Source organism: Mustela nivalis (assembly GCF_964662115.1).
Source record: "Mustela nivalis genome assembly, chromosome: 5".
NCBI lineage: Eukaryota > Metazoa > Chordata > Mammalia > Carnivora > Mustelidae > Mustela > Mustela nivalis.
In genome coordinates this window covers 3,477,830-3,500,037 of record NC_139024.1, presented here as the reverse complement: position 1 = coordinate 3,500,037, position 22,208 = coordinate 3,477,830, and the positions used below count along the sequence as shown (strand labels likewise).

At 42.1% G+C, this 22,208-nt stretch overlaps 1 protein-coding gene across 5 annotated transcripts in view; it reads right to left on the bottom strand.

The window, feature by feature from the left end:
- The window catches only part of PDE10A (phosphodiesterase 10A), a 551,217-nt gene that overhangs the window by 61,335 nt on the left and 467,674 nt on the right, over nucleotides 1–22,208 (bottom strand). For all 5 annotated transcript variants that reach the window (XM_082732176.1, XM_082732174.1, XM_082732173.1 and 2 more), the window contains 7 exons: nucleotides 16,402–16,542; nucleotides 14,014–14,169; nucleotides 12,515–12,565; nucleotides 11,441–11,499; nucleotides 9,515–9,566; nucleotides 4,394–4,536; nucleotides 1,765–1,857 (listed from right to left, as the gene is read on the bottom strand). In XM_082732176.1, coding sequence (XP_082588302.1) covers nucleotides 1,765–1,857; nucleotides 4,394–4,536; nucleotides 9,515–9,566; nucleotides 11,441–11,499; nucleotides 12,515–12,565; nucleotides 14,014–14,169; nucleotides 16,402–16,542 — 695 coding nt within the window. The remainder of the gene's footprint in view (nucleotides 1–1,764; nucleotides 1,858–4,393; nucleotides 4,537–9,514; nucleotides 9,567–11,440; nucleotides 11,500–12,514; nucleotides 12,566–14,013; nucleotides 14,170–16,401; nucleotides 16,543–22,208) is intronic.

Below are 22,208 nucleotides of genomic sequence, written 5' to 3'. Positions count from 1 at the left end.
AGCCTTCTCCCCCATGCAGGGCTACTCTGGGGCACGGGCAGACCACATTTTATTTACCAACCCACCAGTGCGTGGAGGGTACTGCTTTGTTAATAGCCAGTTTTTTGGCAGCTGTGAATAGTGATGTTTTGGAGATCTGCATACAAAGTGTTATGTGCACAGATGTTGTTTTTCTTGAGACCCACCTGTGAGGCTGACTGAGCACAGTAAGCATGCACTAACTCTGCAAGAAACTGTGCAGCCGTTTTCCAAAGCAGGTGTACCATTACACACTCCCGTCACCAGAGTGTGAGCCCACGTGTCTCCACATCCTTGCCAACACCTGCTGATGCCACTTTTAGATTTTTTAAGATTTATTTATCTATTGGGGGGGTGGGGATTGGCAGGGGGAGAGAGAGAGAGAATCCCAAGCAGATGCAACACTCAGAGCAAAGCCTGATGTGAGGCTCGATCCCACGCCCCTGAGCCACTCAGCACCTGGCTAAGGCTACTTTCTCAAACTGTATCCATTCAAATCGTTGTGTACTGAGGTCTCATGTCATATTTCTGCTTCCCCCACATCAAATATCTGCTCGTGTGTTTAATGGCTATTCATGCACCATCTTCTATGAAATGTCTGTTAAAATTCTGGGTCCTATTCATTAAATTAGGTTACCTTATTATGTGCAAAGAGCTGTTTACATCCTCTGGATGCAAGTATTTTGTCAGATCCACATTTTGCAAATATTTTCTCACCATCTGTTGCTTACCTTTTCACGTTCTTAAAAATTGACCCATAAAATTTTTACATAACAGTTTTAAATAAGGATATATAAATATTTTCAGTATTTAAACCCTAAAATAACACATTTGGTTTTTTGGGGGAAAACGGGGCTGTTTAACCGTGTTTACATACAAGTTGCACATATGACACTGATCAAATTTCTGAAAATACTTATTGTTTATGCTATTTAATCACCTTTTAAAGTAAACTGAATGACTGAATTAACAGAACTCTACTGTCAAAGTATCTGAACTGTTACTCCCTACCAGTCACAGCATCAGTCTTCAGACAAAATTGTAATTTTGAGATTTATAAAAATCAGATTACATAATTTGGTTCCTAGTTCTCCAAAGAAGCTCAAAACAAAACAGAAAATCTTTATATGCCATCTAATATCCAATTTTAATAATACCCAGTCAAAGCAGTAATTTATGGAGATCCTACTTTGTATTAGGCGAAGTTGCCAGATCTCTTATGAGTATTTTCTCTAATCTTACCAAAACCAACAAAACAAAACGAAACAGAGAGCACCCTATACAACGGGCATTTCTGTACCATCTTGAAGACGAGGAGACAGAAGCTCTGCGAGATTACGTAACTCACTCCAGGTCGCTCTAGAGCTAAGGAGGGACGGAGCTGGAACTCGCTAGGAGGCGCCTCCCCCAGCCGCTGTGGCTGCCTGCGGGTTAGGGCCCGACGGAGACCGTGCCCAGGACAGAATGACTAACACTATAATGAAAACACAGCCTTGCAAACTTAAACTCTTTTTGTATAAATGGTTTTGTGACATTTTAATGTCTTATAGCTGGATCTCATTAATGGTTTAGAGTCTGTCATTTTGTAAGAATCTGGAAACACTGAGTACTGATAACAGAGTTGGTTCACAGGAAGTGTAACAGGGCGCCCGGGGTAAGACGCCAATCGCACTGATCCGTGGGGAGCACAGGGGCTGCAGCAGACGGACAGAAGGAGAGGCTGACGGGGCGTAGACGATTTCTCACCTGTTGAAGCGTGGGTCTGCGTAGGCATCTGGAATGTTCAGGACTTCCCCTGTTCTTGCTACCTGACCGGCAATTCCTTTCTCAATTGAAAATCTGCAGATAGATAAGAGAGGGACATGCCGATTAAAACACAGATGTTGTGAAATAACTTGAAATGTTTCACTACCACTAAATATATTACGAAAAAAGCATTCTTTTGTTTTAAATGCTTGCATTGATTTTGCATGTACATATTCAAAATCCTCTTATGTAAATGTAAAGGAAATTCAGCAGAGAACACTGCACGGTAATCACTCCAGAAGCTTATTTAAAAAGATATAATCCACAATATATTAGGTCATACTTGATCATAAACTGAAACTGAGAAATTAAATAACACTCTTCTACTGACCAATAATAATTTGCAAAGTACCTTATAATTTACAATAAATATAAATCTCAGCTGATCTATACTTCAACATAAATTTTCTTTAAATTACTTAATTAATTTATGCATGCCCACCGTGGGGCTTGAACTCATGACCCAGAGATCAAGAGTCCCATGTTCTAGTGACTAAGCCAGACAGACTCCCTCAACATAAATTTTCTTAATTCTCACTGTGTGAACAGAAATCCATAAGGGTTCCGTAACCTGCCAACATCCCTAAAAAGTTAAAGGTACCGTTAAAGCAAGAATACGGGTCTACACCAGTGTATTTTCTACCATACATATAACCAAACTTAGATGTTATGTCTGATTTGAGATATTATGCAGTACTGGGACCTTAAGGCTTTTGTAACACAAGCACTATACAAAAATAACACAATTTAAAACTCCTAGTATCTTTGCTTCTCTAATTTGTTAAATTTAAAAACAATCAAAATACAAGCATTATTTGATCACATTTAATTATGTTTAGATATCTGATATCAGCACTTTCTTTTATAAATACACTCTTATTTTGTGAATACTTTTCCAATTACAATATCGCCATAGCACATGCACTCATTTCAAAATTAGTTAAGAGCTCTATAGCCCACAAAATCTACAGATTTCAATAGCCTAAAAATAATTTCCATAATATCACATTTTCAATATTATAGGAAATAACTATTATTGAAATAAAGCTCAAACTTAAGGAAGAAAAAAAAAACAAAAGACAGTTGACACAAAAGAGAATTAACTTTCTTAAAATGGCAAAAAGTGAGCCCAACATTGTGTAAAAAGCAAGATTGCTTTGTCCTGATTTTCCTGTGGTTTGAACAACGCGCCAAGAACAAATTAGACTGCTGTAAGCGGAGAGTGTCAGAATGCCTTTCCTGATTTAGGCTTGGCTTCCCTGGTCTGCTATCTCCGGTCAGATCGCGAAGAGGCAGGCCCTTCCAGCAACGGCTGGCATCAACTGGCCAACTGAGCGCGCGGCAGCCCAGCAGAGCCCCCTGGTTCTCCCACGCTTGTCAACACAAACTTCAAGTTATTGTGAGATCGTTATCAGCCTTGGCAAGGAACACCTGAACCTTCCACAAGAGAAATGACCTGACCAGACTGATTGACTAAGGTCTAAGAAACAAAGAAATCAAAAATAAAACAAGTAAAAATAAAAATTCTGAATAGTGGCTCTAATTCCGAGTTCCGTGAGTGTGGAGTACAGGATCCGTCACCGTAGGGCCCGGAATGGGGAGTGCTCCGCGGCAGGCAGTGGGGAGGACTGGTTTGGGACCTGTTCTCGCTCCTGTTCTTGCACACCTGCGTGGTTCTTGTATGTGACAGGCCAGCGAATAGCAATTCATAATTAATAAGGAATAGTGTTTTGCTACAGTGTTCTCACTACCAACTTTGTATTATGATGTGGAAATAGTTAAGCAAGATACATAAGCAAAAGGGGTGCAAATGTCTAAAATAAAGGCCAAGTTTTGAATGTTAAGCTTGATTCTTAAAAGTCTGGCGGCAGTGCTCCTTGTAGGTGTCTAAAATAAAGGCCAAGTTTTGAATGTTAAGCTTGATTCTTAAAAGTCTGGCGGCAGTGCTCCTTGTAGGTGTTCCGATTGTGACAAAAGATTGAGCAAGCAAGCCTCTACCAGTTAAATGTCACTCTGCTCATTTACGTGACAGAAACTGCCATTTAAACAACAAAGAAGGCTTTAGTATCTAAATGCAACAGAAGTGTGCTGGGTGACCGATTAGACCAACTGGTCAGTTATAGAATAATGTGTTTTAAGTCATTAACTACACCGGGTCAATTTCCACTGTGGTCTGGACTTGGAGACAGCCCCGTAGTATGCGAAGGATGGGGCACTGGTTTTTAAGTATGCCCTGTTCCAAGATACAGGAAAACCCTGCAGACTCCAGGTGGGATGAACCTTTACCTACCTGGGAGCACTAGTAAGTTTTTCCAACATGATTTCCAAAAGGACCGCCTCCGGAAGACGGCATTTCCAGGAGTGACGCTAAAGCTTCCTAGGCGCGGTTTCGCTGGCACTGCAATGTCATTCCCAGAAGTACTACCTTCAGGAGGCGGGTCCTGGTGGGAATGATATCACAGTATGACAAGTACTGTCAGCACACCTGTGGATAGGCACAGAAGAGTGGGTAACGGGACACCCGCACAGCTGCAGTGACCGCGCATGGACACTCTACTTCCTGCTGTACCTTATCTCTTTGGTCTTCTTGAAGATGGGTTTTCCTTCCTTTTCCTCTCCAATATCAAAAAGGTCTGAATATAACTCCTTGTTCTTATGGTCTACCTGGAAAAGTGCACAGCGGTCTGCATTCACCAGATTTTTTGCATATATCTAAAGACAAACAATAAAACAGGAGTAAGCCAATGAGAAATTCGGAGTTTAAAGGCAAACTTTATCAGACATAAATCTAAATCTCAGCTGATCTATACTTTGTGGAAAATTAGCACTCTAACTCAATAAATACAGGTACACGCTGTCTGTCCCTGTTCGTGTGCGGACGCTGGAGGATGCCAGCGTGAATAAATGAACAGCTGCTTGCGCGCGTGCCGTGGGCTGGGTGTGCAAACACTACAGAACTTTCCTGTGGGCTGGAAAGCAGCTGCTGGCCTCACTCCCTCAGAGCCCCGCTACACCGCAGCCCCTCCCTTCCAGAAGCTCTGGGGCTCTACCCTCACGCCTGGTGCCAGCCTCTGTCAGCTCTGAGGCCAGCGTCCCTGTTGACTGGCTGGCGTTTGTGACGCAGCAGTTGTCAAATACAATATGAAATACAACTTCTAATGAGGTTCACATTCACGTCTGTGGCATTTTCCCTGCTGCACTAAATCATGTGTAACAATTATGAAGTGTTTACTCTGTGCCGACACTGTCACACCCTTTAGGTGTCTTCCTTCACTTAATCCCCACAATCGTAATATTTTTATTTCCACTTTACACGTCAGGATAACCGAGGCAGAGAGGTAGCTAGACTCGTCCATGTCACATGCTGGTAAGGGCAGACTGGGTACGCGAACTCGCACCGGCTGTTTTCATGGTCTCTGCTCCCATAACGAGTAGCCTTTTCATTTCTAATTGGAGAACTGTATATTCATCTTGTCATTCACTTGTTCATCAATTTCCTTCCACAATTATTTCTTTAATGCCCCAAATACCCCACTGTCCCCTCGGGCTGAGCCCGCAGCTGCAGCGCAGTGAGCACATTTACCTCGACTGAGAGTTCTGGGAACCTCACCTCTCCGCGTTTTAGACATGAAGTTATTCCCCAGAGAAAAAGAGTTGATTCTCAGAAGAAAACAGCCATCACCAAGTCTTTGCAAGAGGACATGGGCCACCTTGTGGCCAGAGAAAAATACAAAATCTCATGTAAAACTACTCTACAGATTGAATAAAAAGAAATCAAGACAGGTTAGGTACCCCGGTTCATCCCCAGGGTATTCACTTGTCTCGACAAACAGTACTCATTCAATGAATACTGACCAAGCCGGGGACTAAGCGCGCTGGGTATGATCAGTACAAGAACTAGCAGTTCGTCTCTTTCCACTATCCTGATAGTTCTGGGACAGCAGAAACTGCAGCTTGTTTCCCCCACAGTATTCCAAATACCCAGCACAATGCCTAAAGCAGAGGTCAACTAAGTCCATTTGCCAAATCGAGTCCATTGTTTTTATAAATGAAGTTTTATTGGGAAGGAACTATGTTCATTCCTTTACATATCATTTGAGGCTGCTACACAGCCATTGAGGGACGGCAACAGACTATGGCCCGGGAAGCATAAGACTTAACTATTTGATCTTTAACAGAAAAACATCTACCAGCCCTTCGTTTAGAACATGTAAGATCTCCATAACCTAAGAGCCCTCAATAACTGTTTGGAGGCGGATGAATGACAGAGTTAGGAAGACTGAAATGGGAGTGCATTGCTGGCAATCAGAAGAATCAACCGTCTACTCGGCAAACTCATGCCGTCTCGAATCATTAAATAATAACAATGATCCTACACTCCTAGAGATTACAGTAGGAAAGATGGAGTTTGCATCTCTAGTGCCTAGGTCATGTTAATTGCTTAATACTTTGGCATAATTTATGTTAATATTTATAAAGACCCGAGTGGAATGGACGATTTTTCTAGAAAAAGAAAATGAATCAAGGAGGAGTCGAAAAATCTCAACAGAACAGAATCATGAAGACAACTGTATAATTGTCAAAGAATGATCCCCAAAAAAGGCCTCAGGCCCAAGTGATTTCAAGAATGAGTTATGTAAGAATCTTCAACAAATAAATTCTCATCCAGTTTACAGTATTCTACGTTCAGAAAGAACAAGACTTTTTCAGTTACTTTTAGAAAACCTGCCACGCACTGATACTGGAAATTGACGCGCTATAAAAAAAGAAAATCACAAACCGATTTACCCTGGAAACAGAAGAAAACTCATAAATAAAAACTTTCAGCAAATTCAACCTAGGAATAAATCAATACATTACAATATCTATACGCATATCTAAGCCCCTACAACACCTGGCTTTGAACACCGACAGGGCTCGCACCCAGTAGACCCACAGGGCGGGTATGCAGACCTAACTTGCCTCGGGACCAGCGCAAAAGCAGCAGTTTGAGAAGCTCCTAGAATGTATGTGAAGGAGAATCATTCACTAATTTTGCAGTGTCTTCCAGATGAGCAGGAGCCTTCTGGGACATCCAAGCGCGGGTGGGTGTCATTTTTGCACTTGCCCTGGAACCTTGCGAGTGCCGGTGGGCAACGCTCCGGCCCCGCACTCTCCTGTGGCCGTGGGAAAGCTGGAGGACGCTCCCCAGCCCAGTGCTCTCCCTCAGCCTCGCTAAAGCTGGGGGGGGGGGGGGAGTCTGCTCAGGGGATGCCCCTTGATGGTCTGGCTCTGGTGGCCGCGGAGGTGGTGGGTTGGCTAGCATTCCTGGGTCCTATACGATTTAACAACCGGAAAGACCATTCTCGGCAGGCTACTACCCCCAGGGGTAGACACAGACTCAAACACACACAGACACAGACTGAAACACACCCCTAGTTTTCCTGTGAAAAAGGCCTATTTACTTGTCCTGAAGCCTCCACCTGAGGACCAGACACAGGTCTGCCACACACCAAGAGACTACACAGGAGCCATCTGGGACAGCAGGGCGGGGACGCCCTCTCCGTGCTGCTACAGCTCGCTGGTACCTCTCAGAGAGGAGCTCACAGATTGTCTGGACAAGTTCCTCAACGTGTGCGCTGCTCCCACCTAACTTCTGGGCATGCGTGTTGCAGGTCGCCAGCAGACACCGTTTAACTTTCCCTTCTCTTCCTAATTTGCTACGAGTGTGCAGTTACTGGGTGTTGAGCAGTATAAAATTTATGTGTGCCATTATTAAAATGATGTAACTTTTCTTCCTTTACTTAATTAGAATAAGGAATTATATTACTTTATTACTTACTGTTCAAGCACTCTTGCGTTCCTGGGGTGAATGCTGTTTAGCTTGATGTAATCTTTACTCCTGGATTTGTTGTTGTTATATATTTTTGACTTTTGCATTGATATTTTGCTCAAAGGCTTTCCTTTTTTCTATCTTTAGATAATACTGGCATTAGGTTGAAAAGCTGGATGGCAGCCAGCACTGAGGAGAACGTGGGGAAACTAGAGCCCGTGGGCACTGCCAGGGGAAGTAATATGGTGCGCCCGCTCAGAGACAGTCCGGCAGTTCCACAAAAAACAAAACACGCACTTATCACAGGACCCAGCAATCCCGCTCCCAAGTATTAACCAAAACAACTGAAAACAGGTATTCAAATAATAAAAAAAAAAATGTATGCAGATGTTCAAAGCAGCACTTTTCACATTAGCCGAAATGTGGAACAATCCACATGTTCATCAGCCGGCGAAAGGATAAAACTGTAGTCAGTCTAGCCGTACAATGCAGTGTGACTCAGCCGTAAAAAGGAACAAAGTCGTGGTACTTGTTACAGCCCGAGTGGATTTCAATAACAGTGTGCTAAGTGCAAAAAGCCAGGCACAAGAGGCCACACATTACCTCTTTTACGTGACATGTCTAGACTAGGTAAATCCACAGAAAAAGCAAGTAGATCAGTGGTTGCTTAGGACTGGGGGGCTGGGGGTGGAGGGAGTGGGGAGGTGGAGGCATAAGTCGGTGACGGCCAAAATGACAGGGAGCGTCACTTTGAGGTAACGCAAATGTTCCTAATTGACCGGTGATGGTTGCACGTATCTTTGAATACACTAAAAGTCACTGAATTGAACACTTTAAATGGATGAATAGTGTGGTATGTAAATTATATCTCAATAAACCTGTTTTTAAGAAGATAATCCTAGTCAACGAGTGTTTCCTATACTCCTCGTCAAACCATGTCAATTCGTATATTTGTATTTTTACAGTTTAATATTTTCCACTTCTTTACAAACTTTTTAAATTTTGTCATAAGCAAGAAAATTATTTTTTACTATGCAACTAGGCAGGCTTTTCATCCAAATAAGACCGTCAATATAACTAATTATATAAGGAATGGGCTGAGAGCAATAAAGAACCCCTAATGTTATTAATTCCCTTCATAAACTTTGTCTCCACAAGACACAGAGCGCATCACACTTCATACTCACCTGCCACGATATCAAACAGAAACAGATCAGTGCACACCATGAAGCCCAGAGATAAGCCTGTACGCCTATAACTTATTGCAAAGGGTTGCAATCCTTTAAGACCAGGAAAACGGGAAGGAATGAGAACCCATATCAAAGTACACACAGGGCAAGCACGGTACCCAGCAAGCCTGACCCTGTGGTGTGCACGGACAGGCCACTCTGCCTGGAAGCCACTTCTTTAATGGCATCTTGCCAGAGCACCAGAGCAGCAACACAAGAAAACATGGATAAAAGTCTACTTCTTAATGGCTTTCAGCTGCAAGTGCCTATCAGTCTGCCAGACAGGAGTAATTAAGATTAAAACTAAACAGATCAAGAAGATCAAGAAGAGTCAGTTGGGAGTTCCTAGTGTAGTTGGTGTGTAAAAGGTATTCCGCAGAGTAGAAGAGGGACCTAAATGTCTTTTCAAAGTATAGCTCACCACTGAATAATGAATAACTCAGATATTTTTCCAAAAGTTATTCAAGATGCCTCCAAAATTAATCAAAAGTGACAAATAAATCAGAGCAACACCTCCGCTCACTAAGCACCCTCTTCTCATCGTACTTAACACAGCGTATACATCTAATACCTGAAAATATTCCACCACGTGTTAGGACACGAATCTAAGGGTTAAATACAATCATTTTCAAAATAAAAAGCAACCTACCATTATGTGTTCAAGTAGAGAGTCTATTGCGACTATGTTATCAAAATATGTCCTGAAAAAAGGAACATAAAACTGGTAATTAATCTAAATAACACAGAACATATGAAAATAAATACATTTGACATTTTTTGCATACATTTAAGCAAAAAATGTAAAGATATATGTTGACTTCTGTCCTACTGCGGAAGCAACCAATAACATTACTTTAGAGAGATGAATGAAACTTTATCATTAACTTTGGTATGAAGATCTCTAATTTCAGAGGATGAATTAAGTCATTACTTTACTGGTAAGTACCTATTTTGAGAGAAAGTCTGTAGTATTTAACTAAAACTATGAAGGGATAAAATTGGGCTCACCATATTTAATATTTTCATGAATATCTGAAAAAAAATTTAAATTTGCCAAATCTTATTAATATAGTTAAAATGTAAATTATCACTGAAAAACTGGAATGTTAAAATGTTAGTGTAACTGTACTGAGAAAGCAATGGAATTCATTTGGGAAGAAACATCAGGATACAAGAAATGTTAATAGCCCATTGACTTTGCACAAGTAAATGATATATTCATTATTATAAATAGCAAGTAAATTTTTTGGAGATACATGGCACCTACATCAAAACGTCAACCTGATAAACAGATGAATCATTAAGTATGTATTTCAGGGACTGTGTTAATTTGGGACCTATTGGCAAGGTACTGCTTTCACTTGAGTTTCCTGTGAAGTTAGCAAGGTACTCAGAATTCAGACAACTTAATAGCGATAAGCAATGCCTTTGGTTGAGAAGACAACTCTTTTTCTTCAGCCTGGGCCAGCACGACTTCGCTTCATCTGTGCACTGAGGAACGCACTGCAAGGAAGATGGCAAAGGGTGGCTGTCCCCTGGGGGGGCCTACGGGGACCAGCCGGACCGTGAGGACTCGCAAGACTGTCAGAGACCTTAGCAAAGGAAGGCGCACAGCTTCCCTCTCTCTGTGCCCCGACGTAACAGCATCCTGTGTCCCAGAGACACGGTGCCATTCTCCCTCAGGGACATAGCTGGCGTGCGGGGTCAAATGAGAGCATTCTCACTCCCAGGCTTCTCTCATTTCATATTTCAAGAAATACATGCAGCACAAAGCAGCAACTCCAGGCTAACTAGGGATGGGAGTAAAACGCTTGCGAATGGTAAGTTATAAGCACTGCCAAAGTGATCTATGAGAGAGAATATGGTCAGTGCTGCTGCTGGTGGAAGAACAGGTATGTATTTCCTCTTTTAACTTGCCAGAAGACGTGACCTTGAAGTGCCCACATCCTGCGGCATTATTCTAGATTTCACCAATTCAGTAGATGGGTCACATCTGTGGACACTTCCTTGTAGCAGGCAAAACCAGTTATGAACCTCGAACGTAATAAACATCTGGAAGTGCTTTCACCGCCAGCCCAAGGAGGTTTTTCTAGGTCAGATTTCAGGGAAATGGAACATTTTCTCTAAAACGATATCTGAGCTTCCATACATGGGAAAATTAAAATAATAATTCTGATAATACGGTTTACTTCACTGACATTGTAGATAATGCCAGAGAGGACTTTTTGGAAAGTAATAAACTAGAACATTTCCTCCTCTTCTACGGCTCTCGGTATTCTCATACAAAAATAGAAATACTTAGTGTCTTTAACATTCTCTAGTGACTCGATTTAGAAAATATACACCAAATTGCAAATTAACATTATCACATACACATCCGGCAGTCCTTCACTTGTAAAGTGAACACGGATGAGAATGTACCTTTATGGTCTGAAACGTGAACCTGAAATGTGAATCTCTCCTACCAGACCACTTCCTGATGGCAGTGGACAGTAGTGGTCTGTCCTTGTCCGAACCTGCAGTTAGCTTGAGCCCCTGAGCAAGCCCTTCTGCAACCCTAGAAATGAACACTTACTTGGACACATCAAGTAGGAAGTCATTCAGTTCCGTCTGTTTAGCAAGGCCTCTGCATACCTGCCGACCATAGAAAATAATGCCTATTAATCCTAAGAGATTTCTGCTTATTTAAAATAGCAATTCCTGCATACTATTTACCTTATTTTATTTCAAAAGACGTGACACAATCCCTGCCTATGAAGCAGTAAGGCTATTAGTGACACGTCATACTTCTGCTGACATGCGCTAAGCTCTGCTCTCTGTGCTGAGTCACCGTCTCCTTGAATCACTGCCCCGCAGAGATCGGGGACCCGCTCTTCTAACGGAGGCACACGGAGGCTCGGAGCCGTGCCCGCTCCGGAGTTACTAAGTGAGGGGCCAGCGTCCAGACCCGGACGGTCTGCCTCCAGCCGTGCTCTTTAAACCACTCCCCCGTGCAGAAGCGACACTTGGGCACAGACTGCACGTGGACCACACACAGTCGGCTCTGCACGGTCCTTGTTCCTCACACTACCACCCCGCAACTGGGCACGTGATCTGCTCCCACCACACGCCCGGGCGTGCTGAAGCGGGAAACAAAACAGCAGTGACAAGAGCTGGAGGATACAAAGCTCCTGTGCCCCGGACCCTTGAGGTCTAGTTGCCAGGAAACTTGATAAAAAGTTTGTGACCTTTTAAATTACAACGTATTTTCAAGAGAGCCAGGTATTTTAAACTTGACAAGAATGTTTTTCACATACCCTTTAGTTTAAAGGTTTAGGAAATAGAATCATAAAAATGTACTATCAATGCTATGGCCAGTGGGAGACCACTCCTTTGTTTTCAGTGGAAAACAAAAGCCATCGTCGGACATATGCCATTTACGGCACAGATGATTAATAATTACATATAAATATAAAAAAACAATGGCAAGATATTTAAGGCAGGGAATAAGTAAATACAAGTGAATAGACACAAAATTTTAGAAATAACAAAATACCTAATATCCAAAAATAACATGTGAAGGTCACTTATTAAGCCCCCACCCTGTCCCCCAGTGGCTGTAACTCTTCTCTCTTTAAGGGCGGGCCCTAAGAACACCCCGAAGGCACACCTGCACCTGATGTATTGCTACTGAAGCCCAGGCGAGATTGGCTGTCGCGACCTAAAGAAAGAGGATGAAACACGTTTTCATTAGTCGCATGCAGACATCTGAACAAAGGGCTCTAGCACACATGTCTACGAAGAATTTTCTGAGGCCAGTGAGTATTTGAATATTTTGCCAAACACAGAGGATCAAAAAAGTACAACATTTCTCTTTTACATTTCTTGCCTCTTTATAACTGAGTTTAATGTTCTCGCTCCTCTTCACTTCGGATAAAAAGCAAGATGAATTGCTTTAGAGAGCTACCATCCAATGATTTTCACATAAAATAATTATTTTTCAGTATAACAAAAATACTACTAAAACAGCCTCAATCATCATCCTTCTACAACGATGATCGATTTCTAAGGTTTTGTTGACAAATTCTCCAACGACTAGCTACTCTGCTTCTACTTTTCATTCGCTTCCCAAACATTCACCGGGCGCCTCTTGGGGACCAGGCAGCGCTCCAGGTGCTAGGGACAAACTGCTCCCACCCTGTCACCTTCCAGAAGGTGCTGAGGGAGAAAGAAAAGAAAAACAATATGGGAAGTGCGCAGGGTCCGAGTGGTGACAAGGGGCTCCAGAGACACAAAGGCACAACGTGGAGATACACGAGGTGTTCAGGGAAGGCCTCCTCCTCCCTGACACGGCGACGTGTGAGGACAGTCCCGAAGGAGGCGGCTGGGCAGGGGACAAGGAGGACACGCAGAATCCAAGCCGACGTGGGGGCAGACGCAGAGGCTCCGTGCAGAAGCCAGTCAGCCTTGCTCAAGGGCCGAGGGTGGCTGGAGGCAAGGCGCAGGGCAGAAGGAGGCGCGGGCAGGCCCCGGGGCATCTGCATACGGGGAGCGACCGACCGCTGCAGTATCTCGATTCAGGACTACTGAGCAAATTCTGATTCAGGGAACACTGCATGGAACTCACTGTTTCCAAATGTGATGCTGGAATCTTAGCTCGGGATATCCTCTAGGAAGAGGACATTTTTAGGAAAACAAGACAACCAGAATGTGAAAACTCTCCAAAGTCCTCCTCCTACTTTGATTCACAATATGGCACAGTTCTATTTTTACTGTTAGAATGGATTCTTACTAAAATAAGTTACTATATTTCTAATTTAATCAGTTTTCACTCCAAGTAACTACAAAACAAAAATAAAGGTTTTTAAAAACCATCAAATCAGGGGCGCCAGAGTGGCTCAGTGGGTTAAGGCCTCTGCCTTCAGCTCGGGTCATGATCTCAGGGTTCTGGGATCGAGCCCCGCATCGGGCTCCCTGCTCAGCAGGGAGCCTGCTTCCCTCTCTCTCTGCCTGCCTCTCTGCCTACTGGTGATCTCTCTGTCAAATAAATAAATAAAATCTTAAAAAAGAAAAAACCATCAAAACATTGTTAAGCACATGGTGATTTTAAATACTCATTCGTTTATTAGCTGAACAACACTAACGAGTTCCTCAACCGGCGAGCCTCACCTCCTGGTGGCTCATACAGAAGGCTTCTTTGCCCCAGTGCCGATACAGCTCGAGGACGCCGATCAAATCGCCAATGGCAGTGACAATCGGCAAACAGAGCACCGACTGGATGCGAGTCCCCGACTCCAGTCCAGTACCTCTCGGAAACCGCTCATCCTGAGAAGTCCAAGGAGAACAAGATATACGTTCAGTAAAAGAGGTGGAATCATTATGTTAGGATGCTTATTGCTGCCAGAAATTGCCTAATACTTGTAATGAAAAATGGGCAGCCCTTTTCAAAGGAAACCCACAAAGGCGGACACCATATGCCACATTTAAGGAAACGCTCATCCTCAGCAACAGGTGCCCACATCACATGCTGCTTTACTGCTGCTTTAACCCGGGGCAGGAGACTCCAGTCAACCTGGAATATGCATCAATCATGAGACAATAAACGTAATTATGATGGCTAACACATAGTTAAACATCACCGTCTACGTACTGGAACTCTTCCAAGGGCTTTACCGGTGTCTAAATACCGTATGAAGGAAAATATATATAAAAAATGGTTTCTCTTCTATTTTGAAGGTTAGAATAACACAGAAGTGCATTTTAATAACAGTCATTCTGACTGAATCTCAAAGGCTCACATGAAGTATTCAAATCATCCAATAATTATCAATTACTTGTGAAAAATGCAATTGGTTCTTTGACTTTTAACTTTCTAGCTTAGCAAATCACTCAAAGGAAGACAGGGAAATTGAATGAATTGATACCCAAAGCACCATTCTGTTTATCTGATTTCTGTTTTCTGTAGAAAGCTTTTCCTAAATCAAGAACAGTACAAATACATATTTGTAATTCACAGATCTTCTGAAAGCCTGCATATACAATGGAACATTTTCAAATGACAACTTGTATAGTATCTACTTTTAACACTTAATTGAAATATAGTGACATATGACATTATTAAGTTTAAAGTATAAAACTGTTGATTCAATATATTTATACATTGTAATATGACTGCCATTGTAGTGGTAGTTAGCATTTCTATCTTGTCGAACAATTATCTTTCTAAAAAACTTTATGTGCTTTAGAGAAAGAGAAAGTGCACACAAAGAGGGGGCAGGGGCAGAGAGAGAGGGAGAGAGAGAATCTCAAGCAGACTCCGGGCTGAGCAGAGAGCCCGATGCAGAGCTCAGCCTCACGACCCTGAGATCATGGCCTGAGCCAAGACCAGGAGTTAGAGGTTAACTGACTGAGCCACCCAAGTGTCCCACATCTTATAATGAAGATCTCATCTTTCAGCAACTGTCTTCATCCATATCTCTATCTGCACAGATAATTAGTGGCAAAACCAGAATTGAAACCCAGCTCTCGGGACTCCCACTCAGCCCTTCCCCCGAGCAATGTCATAGCACCTCTACTAGAGTCATTGGCACACTTGTCCATTTAGAAGTCTAGGCTCAGGTGGTCCCGTCGCATCAGAACGCTCACATACGGTGCGGAAGACCGTCACGTTCCCCGCACGCGTGTCCTTCGTCAGTGTCCTCCAGTACCGATCTGGGCTTGCTTATGTGCTTTCCTTTGGCTAACGCAAAGTAAATTAGATGAAAGCAGAGGCTTGAAAACTCACTTGCATGTTTCACTTACTCTCCGGAACCTCTCCACCACTGTGAGAACATTCTGGGCCAGCTTTCCTTAGGGGTAGGGTGGGGAGGTAGGGGACTGACAAACACAGAGAACTGAGGTCCTCAGCAGCCAGCCAACTGCTAAGTGACGGCCAGTTCAGATGCATAAGCAAGCCCAGCTGAATACAACCCAATCAGCAGGATGGCCCAATGCACAGACACATCAGAAGTCACAGGTGGTTGTTGCGGGACATGACTAAAACCTGGGGGAGCATGGTACACAGTATCCATAGCCATCTTGCTAGGATGATATAACCCAGAACAGTGATCATTTAGTTTACATCAATATAAACATACATTTTATGATTAACTGTACTGATATGTGTTAAAATAAGAACTATTCAAATCTAGCTCTCAGTGGGCATATGATTTTTTTAAAAGATTTTATCCATTCATTTGACAGAGAGAGAGAGACCACAAGTAGGCAGGGAGGCTGGCTCCCCGCTGAGCAGAGAGCCCGATGTGCGGCTCGATCCCAGGACCCTGGGATCATGACCTGTGCCCAAGGCAGAGGCTTGAACCCACTGAGCCTCCCAGGTGCCCCAAGATATGATTTTTCTGAGGACAAATTTTAGTTTATATACAAATTCATTTATTGACCTGTATCTTACTCTAATGCTTTTATAAAATGCTTTGAACCACAGTATCAGGATGATACGTCAGCTTTATAAAACGAATACTTCAGGTTACAGGTGTCACCGAGGGACGCGCCATTTACCCCAAGAATGTCCTCCACCAGTAGTGTTTTTCTGGACTTGGCCACGTAGGCGGAGGTGGTGCTTCCCTGGGCAATGGGCCCGGCAGGGATGAGCCGGGGCTTTCCTTCTTTGATTCCCGGCGGAGTGAAGACGCACAGACTCTGGCAAGAAGAAAGGACAAGTTTAACAGACCTCCCTGCGCTCGGAGCTGCAGGACGACTCCGAGATCCTACTTATCAGAAGCAATCAGTGAGCCGATGAAGAGACACGGGACATGAGGAAAGGGCTTTGATCGAACGGGTGTGTGAGGTGGAATTCTCTCTCACATTCCCGAGAGGACACAAAATACAGGCTAGATACAGGACTTCAACGAATGCCTCGGCAGAAAAAAAAAAAACTCTTAAAGTAGCTTCCTATTTTGATATAGAGGAAACAATAAAATGGAAAAAAAAAAAAAAAAAGTTGTCCTTGGGGTCAAGGTACTGTCGAGAAACAGACATCAGGCTCAACCTCCCAACCTCCCCTAGAGGCTGGACTTACACATCTGGAGACGGGATCAGGGACTACAAGTCAAATTAATTTGATTATATTTTTCATTTTCATTAAAAATCTTTTTAAGATTCAATAATCCTCTTAAGCTATACATGTTCCTACCAATGCTTGCTATTACTAAGCAAATTTATTGCTTAGTAATAGCAAAAATCCAAAGTATTCTGGACAAAGCTGGGTACATGTTTCCCTTTTCAATGATTAGGTAAAGAAGGTAAAATCCTGAAACTATTTTAAGACTAAGTGTTTTTTAAAAATATGATCAGTTATTTTGATTAAATCCAATATTTTAAATAAATTTCTACTAAGTAAGAATTGCTAATCAAAACAAATCACCTAGAGATTGGGGGCAATATTTTAGCATAACTGTATTATGACTAGCTACTCGATCTGAAAAATATTAAAGTTCAGGTAAATTCTCCCAGCACTTTAATCTTAAATTGGACTGCTGTAAGTTCAAGTCTGAAGACCTCTGAGGCAGTAAGATTAGATAATCCTCTTAAGCTGTGTTCCTACTAATACTTGCTATTACTAAGCAAATTCTAGCTGAAAGCACGGAGTTGGATATAATTATACACTTAATAGATGCATGGTTTTCAAGCTCTATAATGTCAATGCACCCCTTCTCCCTAAAAAATCTTCCTATCACAGTAAAGCCTAGGAGCGGGAGTGGGGAGACGGGAGGGAGGCAGAGCACAGGTGCACCCTCAGCTGCTTTAAATAAATCATTATTACTTAGATTCGAAGCTAAGTTCAAAATATTTTATTCTATATTAGTTAGGACTGCGCTTACACAGCATTTGTAATTAAGTACAATCAATGCCTATGGGAAATACATTTTAAAGATTCTTTTTAAGAGATTAAGTTAAAAATGTTTATTCTGCTTTAAAAAGATCTTTAAAATGTAACTACATATAAGACAGCAAAGGAAAATTTCACCGTATTTATTTTTAAAGAGCCTAGAATTCACGTCACCAGTTTTAGAGTTGCCGCAGTTCCACTACACGCCAATACGTGTGTGGTATAGATGACATCCAGACTTCGATTAGATGTAGTGTCTGTCCCCGCCACAGTAAAAAAGTCAGTGAGCCGCCCTCTCTTAAGAATGAGGGAAGAGCAGAAGAGTTGTTCCAGAACAGGAAGAAGGAATGACTGCAAGAAAAACACTATAAAGGATGTGGTATATTTAGCCTGAAGAAAAATCAGAAATGATCATGATTTTCTCAAACTCTGAGAAAGTTAATCACAAGAAGGATGCTTTCTTTACCAAAGACGGAATGTAGGAAACGAACTTGAACACAACTGAGGGGTTTGCCTCCCTCCTACAGAGCTTCCCAGGACCGTGACAGAAGGTAAACTCTGGGGCAAGCTCCCAGCAGCAGCTTTGGATTTTTTTTTTTTTTAAGATTTTATTTATTTGACAGAGAGAGTGAGCACAAGCAGGGGAGCAGCAGAGTGAGAGGGAGAATCAGACTCCCCGCTGAGGGGAGAACCCGATGTGGGGCTCGATCCCGGGACCTTGGGATCATGACCTAAGCTGGAGGCAGATGCTTAACAGACTGAACCACCCAGATGCCCTGGATATATATATGTTTTTTTAAATAGTCTTTGGCTTTGTTTGTTGTTTGAAGATCTACAACAGACATCTCTTTTGGATGACTTTGCTATATGTTCTTTAGGGCTAGATTTAATAATATCTACAAGTTATAATTAACCTTCAAAAGTCAATAACCTAAGAATAGCTAATATAGTCTTATATTTTTAGAAGGTCATATCTGTAATATTATAAAATATTTATTTCCTATGTAGGGTTTCTATCGAGGCATGAGAAACAGATAGCAAACACTGCACCAAGGGTATATGGAAAGCTATTCTAGGTATTAAGCTTGCTGACAATAAAAGGTTTAGAAATCTTTCAACTGGTTGATTGAATCTGAAAAGTTGTAGATAATAGTTACCAAAAAATTAAATAATCCTTTACTGTGGAAACTTTATCTTTGTTTTACCAATGACCTTATGATTTTTGTTCATATTTATCAAATAGAAATGCTTCCAAATGAAAGCCAGAGGCCAGTGCTAAGCGGACTGGGAAATCCTCAGACGAAGGCCGAAAGCCCTGGCGGGAAGGGAAAATGAGGACCGACCTAGGACTGTCCCTCCTTCTGCCACGGCCTCAACGTCTCCCCTCCTTCTGCCGCGGCCTCAACGTCTCCCTCTGCATCACTGCCTTCCCACTCTTCCGTTTCTGTGTTTTACTCCATACAATTCCCTGCGCAAAGGTGCACCATGTGACATCCATTTCCGAGGGAAGATCAGCCGCTGGTTTGAATTCCGTGTTCCGTGACAGCACGTGCTTTCTGTCCTTCAGGACCTTTGCCGCTGACCGCACTCATGGGCAGCAATTATTGTAAGTGGAAAAAGTCCGGAACAGACCTCTAAATTAGAGGCTGAATTTTGCATGGACTCAAGGGATGGGCAAGATTCATTAAGCCCAGCTTTATTTACTCTCCGGAAATCATCAGATGGACAGCTGTGTCCTGAACAGTCAGTCACTCCTTAGTAGTTAAGCTACCACCGTCGCCACATACTCAACCTGAGAACACTTGGGTGTTTCCAAATTCTCAGAGCTGTACCGGTTAATCTGTCCACCACACTGCCTGAATGACTATAAACTTGTCATACATTCTGTGACCTGACAAGGCAAGTCTTGCTTCAGTTCTTAAGTGTTTCAAAGTAATCACAGTTGATTTGATAAGATATAATTTGCATCTTTCATTGGCAAAGGGGCTGCATTACTGAATTAACCTATATGGGTATAACTAAGTACTAGGGAAACTTACAAAGGAAATAGTAACTTTATTTTTATTTTTTATATTTATTTAAATTCAGTTAATTAACATATAGTGTATTACTAGTTTCTGAGATAGAGTTCAGGGATTCATTAGAGTAAATTTATTTTAAAAAAACATGATTTTTGACATAAGGGTTTTTCCTGGGATGTTCAGATTATTAAGATAAAAAACAAACTATTTTATAGGAGGGTGAGTGGAAACTGCTTTTTATCAAACATCACCACACAGTATTTTAGAACGCATTAAGACTACTATGCATGTACTTACATCATTTATGTATAAAATGTCATGTTGAACTGAGTCTCTAAAATTAATTCCTGCGCTCACACTCTATCATCTATGAAAGCTTCTATTAGCACAAACATATTTTAGGGGGGCTAGAGATAAAAACAACTAAAAACAAGGAAAAGTTCCAAAGTTTCAAACCTCAACCACCTCTACTCTTTCCGAGGGGGGGGGGGGGAGACAAATCACCAGCATCCAGAACATGCAACTTGACCAGTCCTGCTGTTGGTCTTTCTCTACTCTGAGGGTTCTCCCAGGGGCTGACTGACTGTTAGTCCTCCGCTGCCGAGGACCGTCAAAGAGACCGGCCATGGGGTGGGGGGTGGGGGGGGGGACAAATTAGCTTCTTCAGTTTTTCAAAGAAACCCATTATGAACGAACCAACATTTCTGGAATAACAGCAATTTTTAATACTTATTTCTAAGGTTCGGCAATGGAAACAATCGTCATAACCAGTAGGTTGACTCAATGAAGCCATAAGAAAACATTCAAATTACAAAAAAGCAAATTAGGAGAAAAAGATTTGGTGGAAAATGAACACTAGAAATGACTCAGAATTTATTGAAATAACGTGATTTTTTGATGAAATGGGAAAATCTGGTTCATTGACATCAATTAAACAGGTCAGGTTGTAGACATCATTCTGATCTTCCTTCCCATAAACAATTCAAAGACCACTTTATTAGGAAACTTCATTTCTTATGTTAAAGGTTCAATTCGCAATCAGTTAAGTTTTAGAAATTCTTTAAAAGTCTACTACTATTTAGGTTTTCCCTGGAGTTATTTTTCTCACGAGACACTAGATGGCAGTGGACAGTAAATGAATCTAGATGCACGCAGCTGGCCGGAGCAGCTGGCCCCTGGGCTCACCTGGGACTTTAAAGAGAGAACTAACTCTGCATGAGCCTTAAAAATCAACCTTATTTATGCAGCATAACAAATAGCATGGAGGACATGGGGAGATGGAGAGGAGAAGGGAGTTGAGGGAAATTGGAAGGGGAGGTGAACCATGAGAGACTATGGACTCTGAAAAACAATCTGAGGAGTTTGAAGGGGCGGGGGTTGGGAGGTCGGGGTACCAGGTGGTGGGTATTATAGAGGGCACGGATTGCATGGAGCACTGGGTGTGGTGCAAAAATAATGAATACTGTTATGCTGAAAATAAATAAATTTAATTAAAAAAAACTGCTATAAAAAAAATCAACCTACTGAAGTTCATCGTGCAGTTGAAGAAAGTCATGCAATTACTTTAAAGTACTTGCTATAAACTGGTTTTTAACACCAATATATGAAAAGCTATCCAAAAATTTATGAGTTTGAAAGGTTTTCAGCTTTTACAAACAACTCTTACAGATAACATGAGAAAAATCGTAATGATATTATTATAAAGTATGTTATGTATCAGAGTAAAAGACTCAGAAAACAGAAAAACTGTACAAACAGCAAGTTTAATTAACCAAGATCTTATCATGGAAAGGATAGTTTTATTTTTTTGTTTTTTTTCCCCCCCCAACAAATAGTTCAAGAATACCTTATATGCATCATTACGTCAGTCTCTGCTAAGGACCAGGACATAGAAATACGCTCCTTCCTCTCCTAACTCGGGATTTCTCACAGACGCTGCTTCGGCCCGAGAAAGTCCTTGACCCCCCTTCTTACCTGCAGTGAGAGGTCTTCAACATCTACCCGCCAACCCCTGCTTCAACAGAGCTCATCATCTGCCTTGCTTGTAAGGGGAGCACCTGAGCACCCCATCAAATTCAGTGTCCCAGGATACCCTGGCTTTCTCTCTGTGTGTACGCAAGACCCTGCATACTGGGCTGCGGACTTCTCCATTTCCTCTACTGGTTGTACATTCTTTGAGGACAGGAACGGTGGTTTGTTTTGTTTTTTATAATCTTTGTATGCTCAGCAATTTAGCATAGCTGTTTGGTATACAGCAGGTATTTTAAGTGGTTGCTGAAGGAGAAGCATTCATGACATAACATTTAACCAATGGAAGTTAAATTAAGATTTAGGAAGTTTAAACATCTTGTCCAACTCACAAAGTGGTGACCTGGAACTCACATGGGACAATTCCAGAATCAGCTTTTGGGAAGTGGTCCTTCTTCCAAGCTCTGAGACAATGCACAGGAATTCTC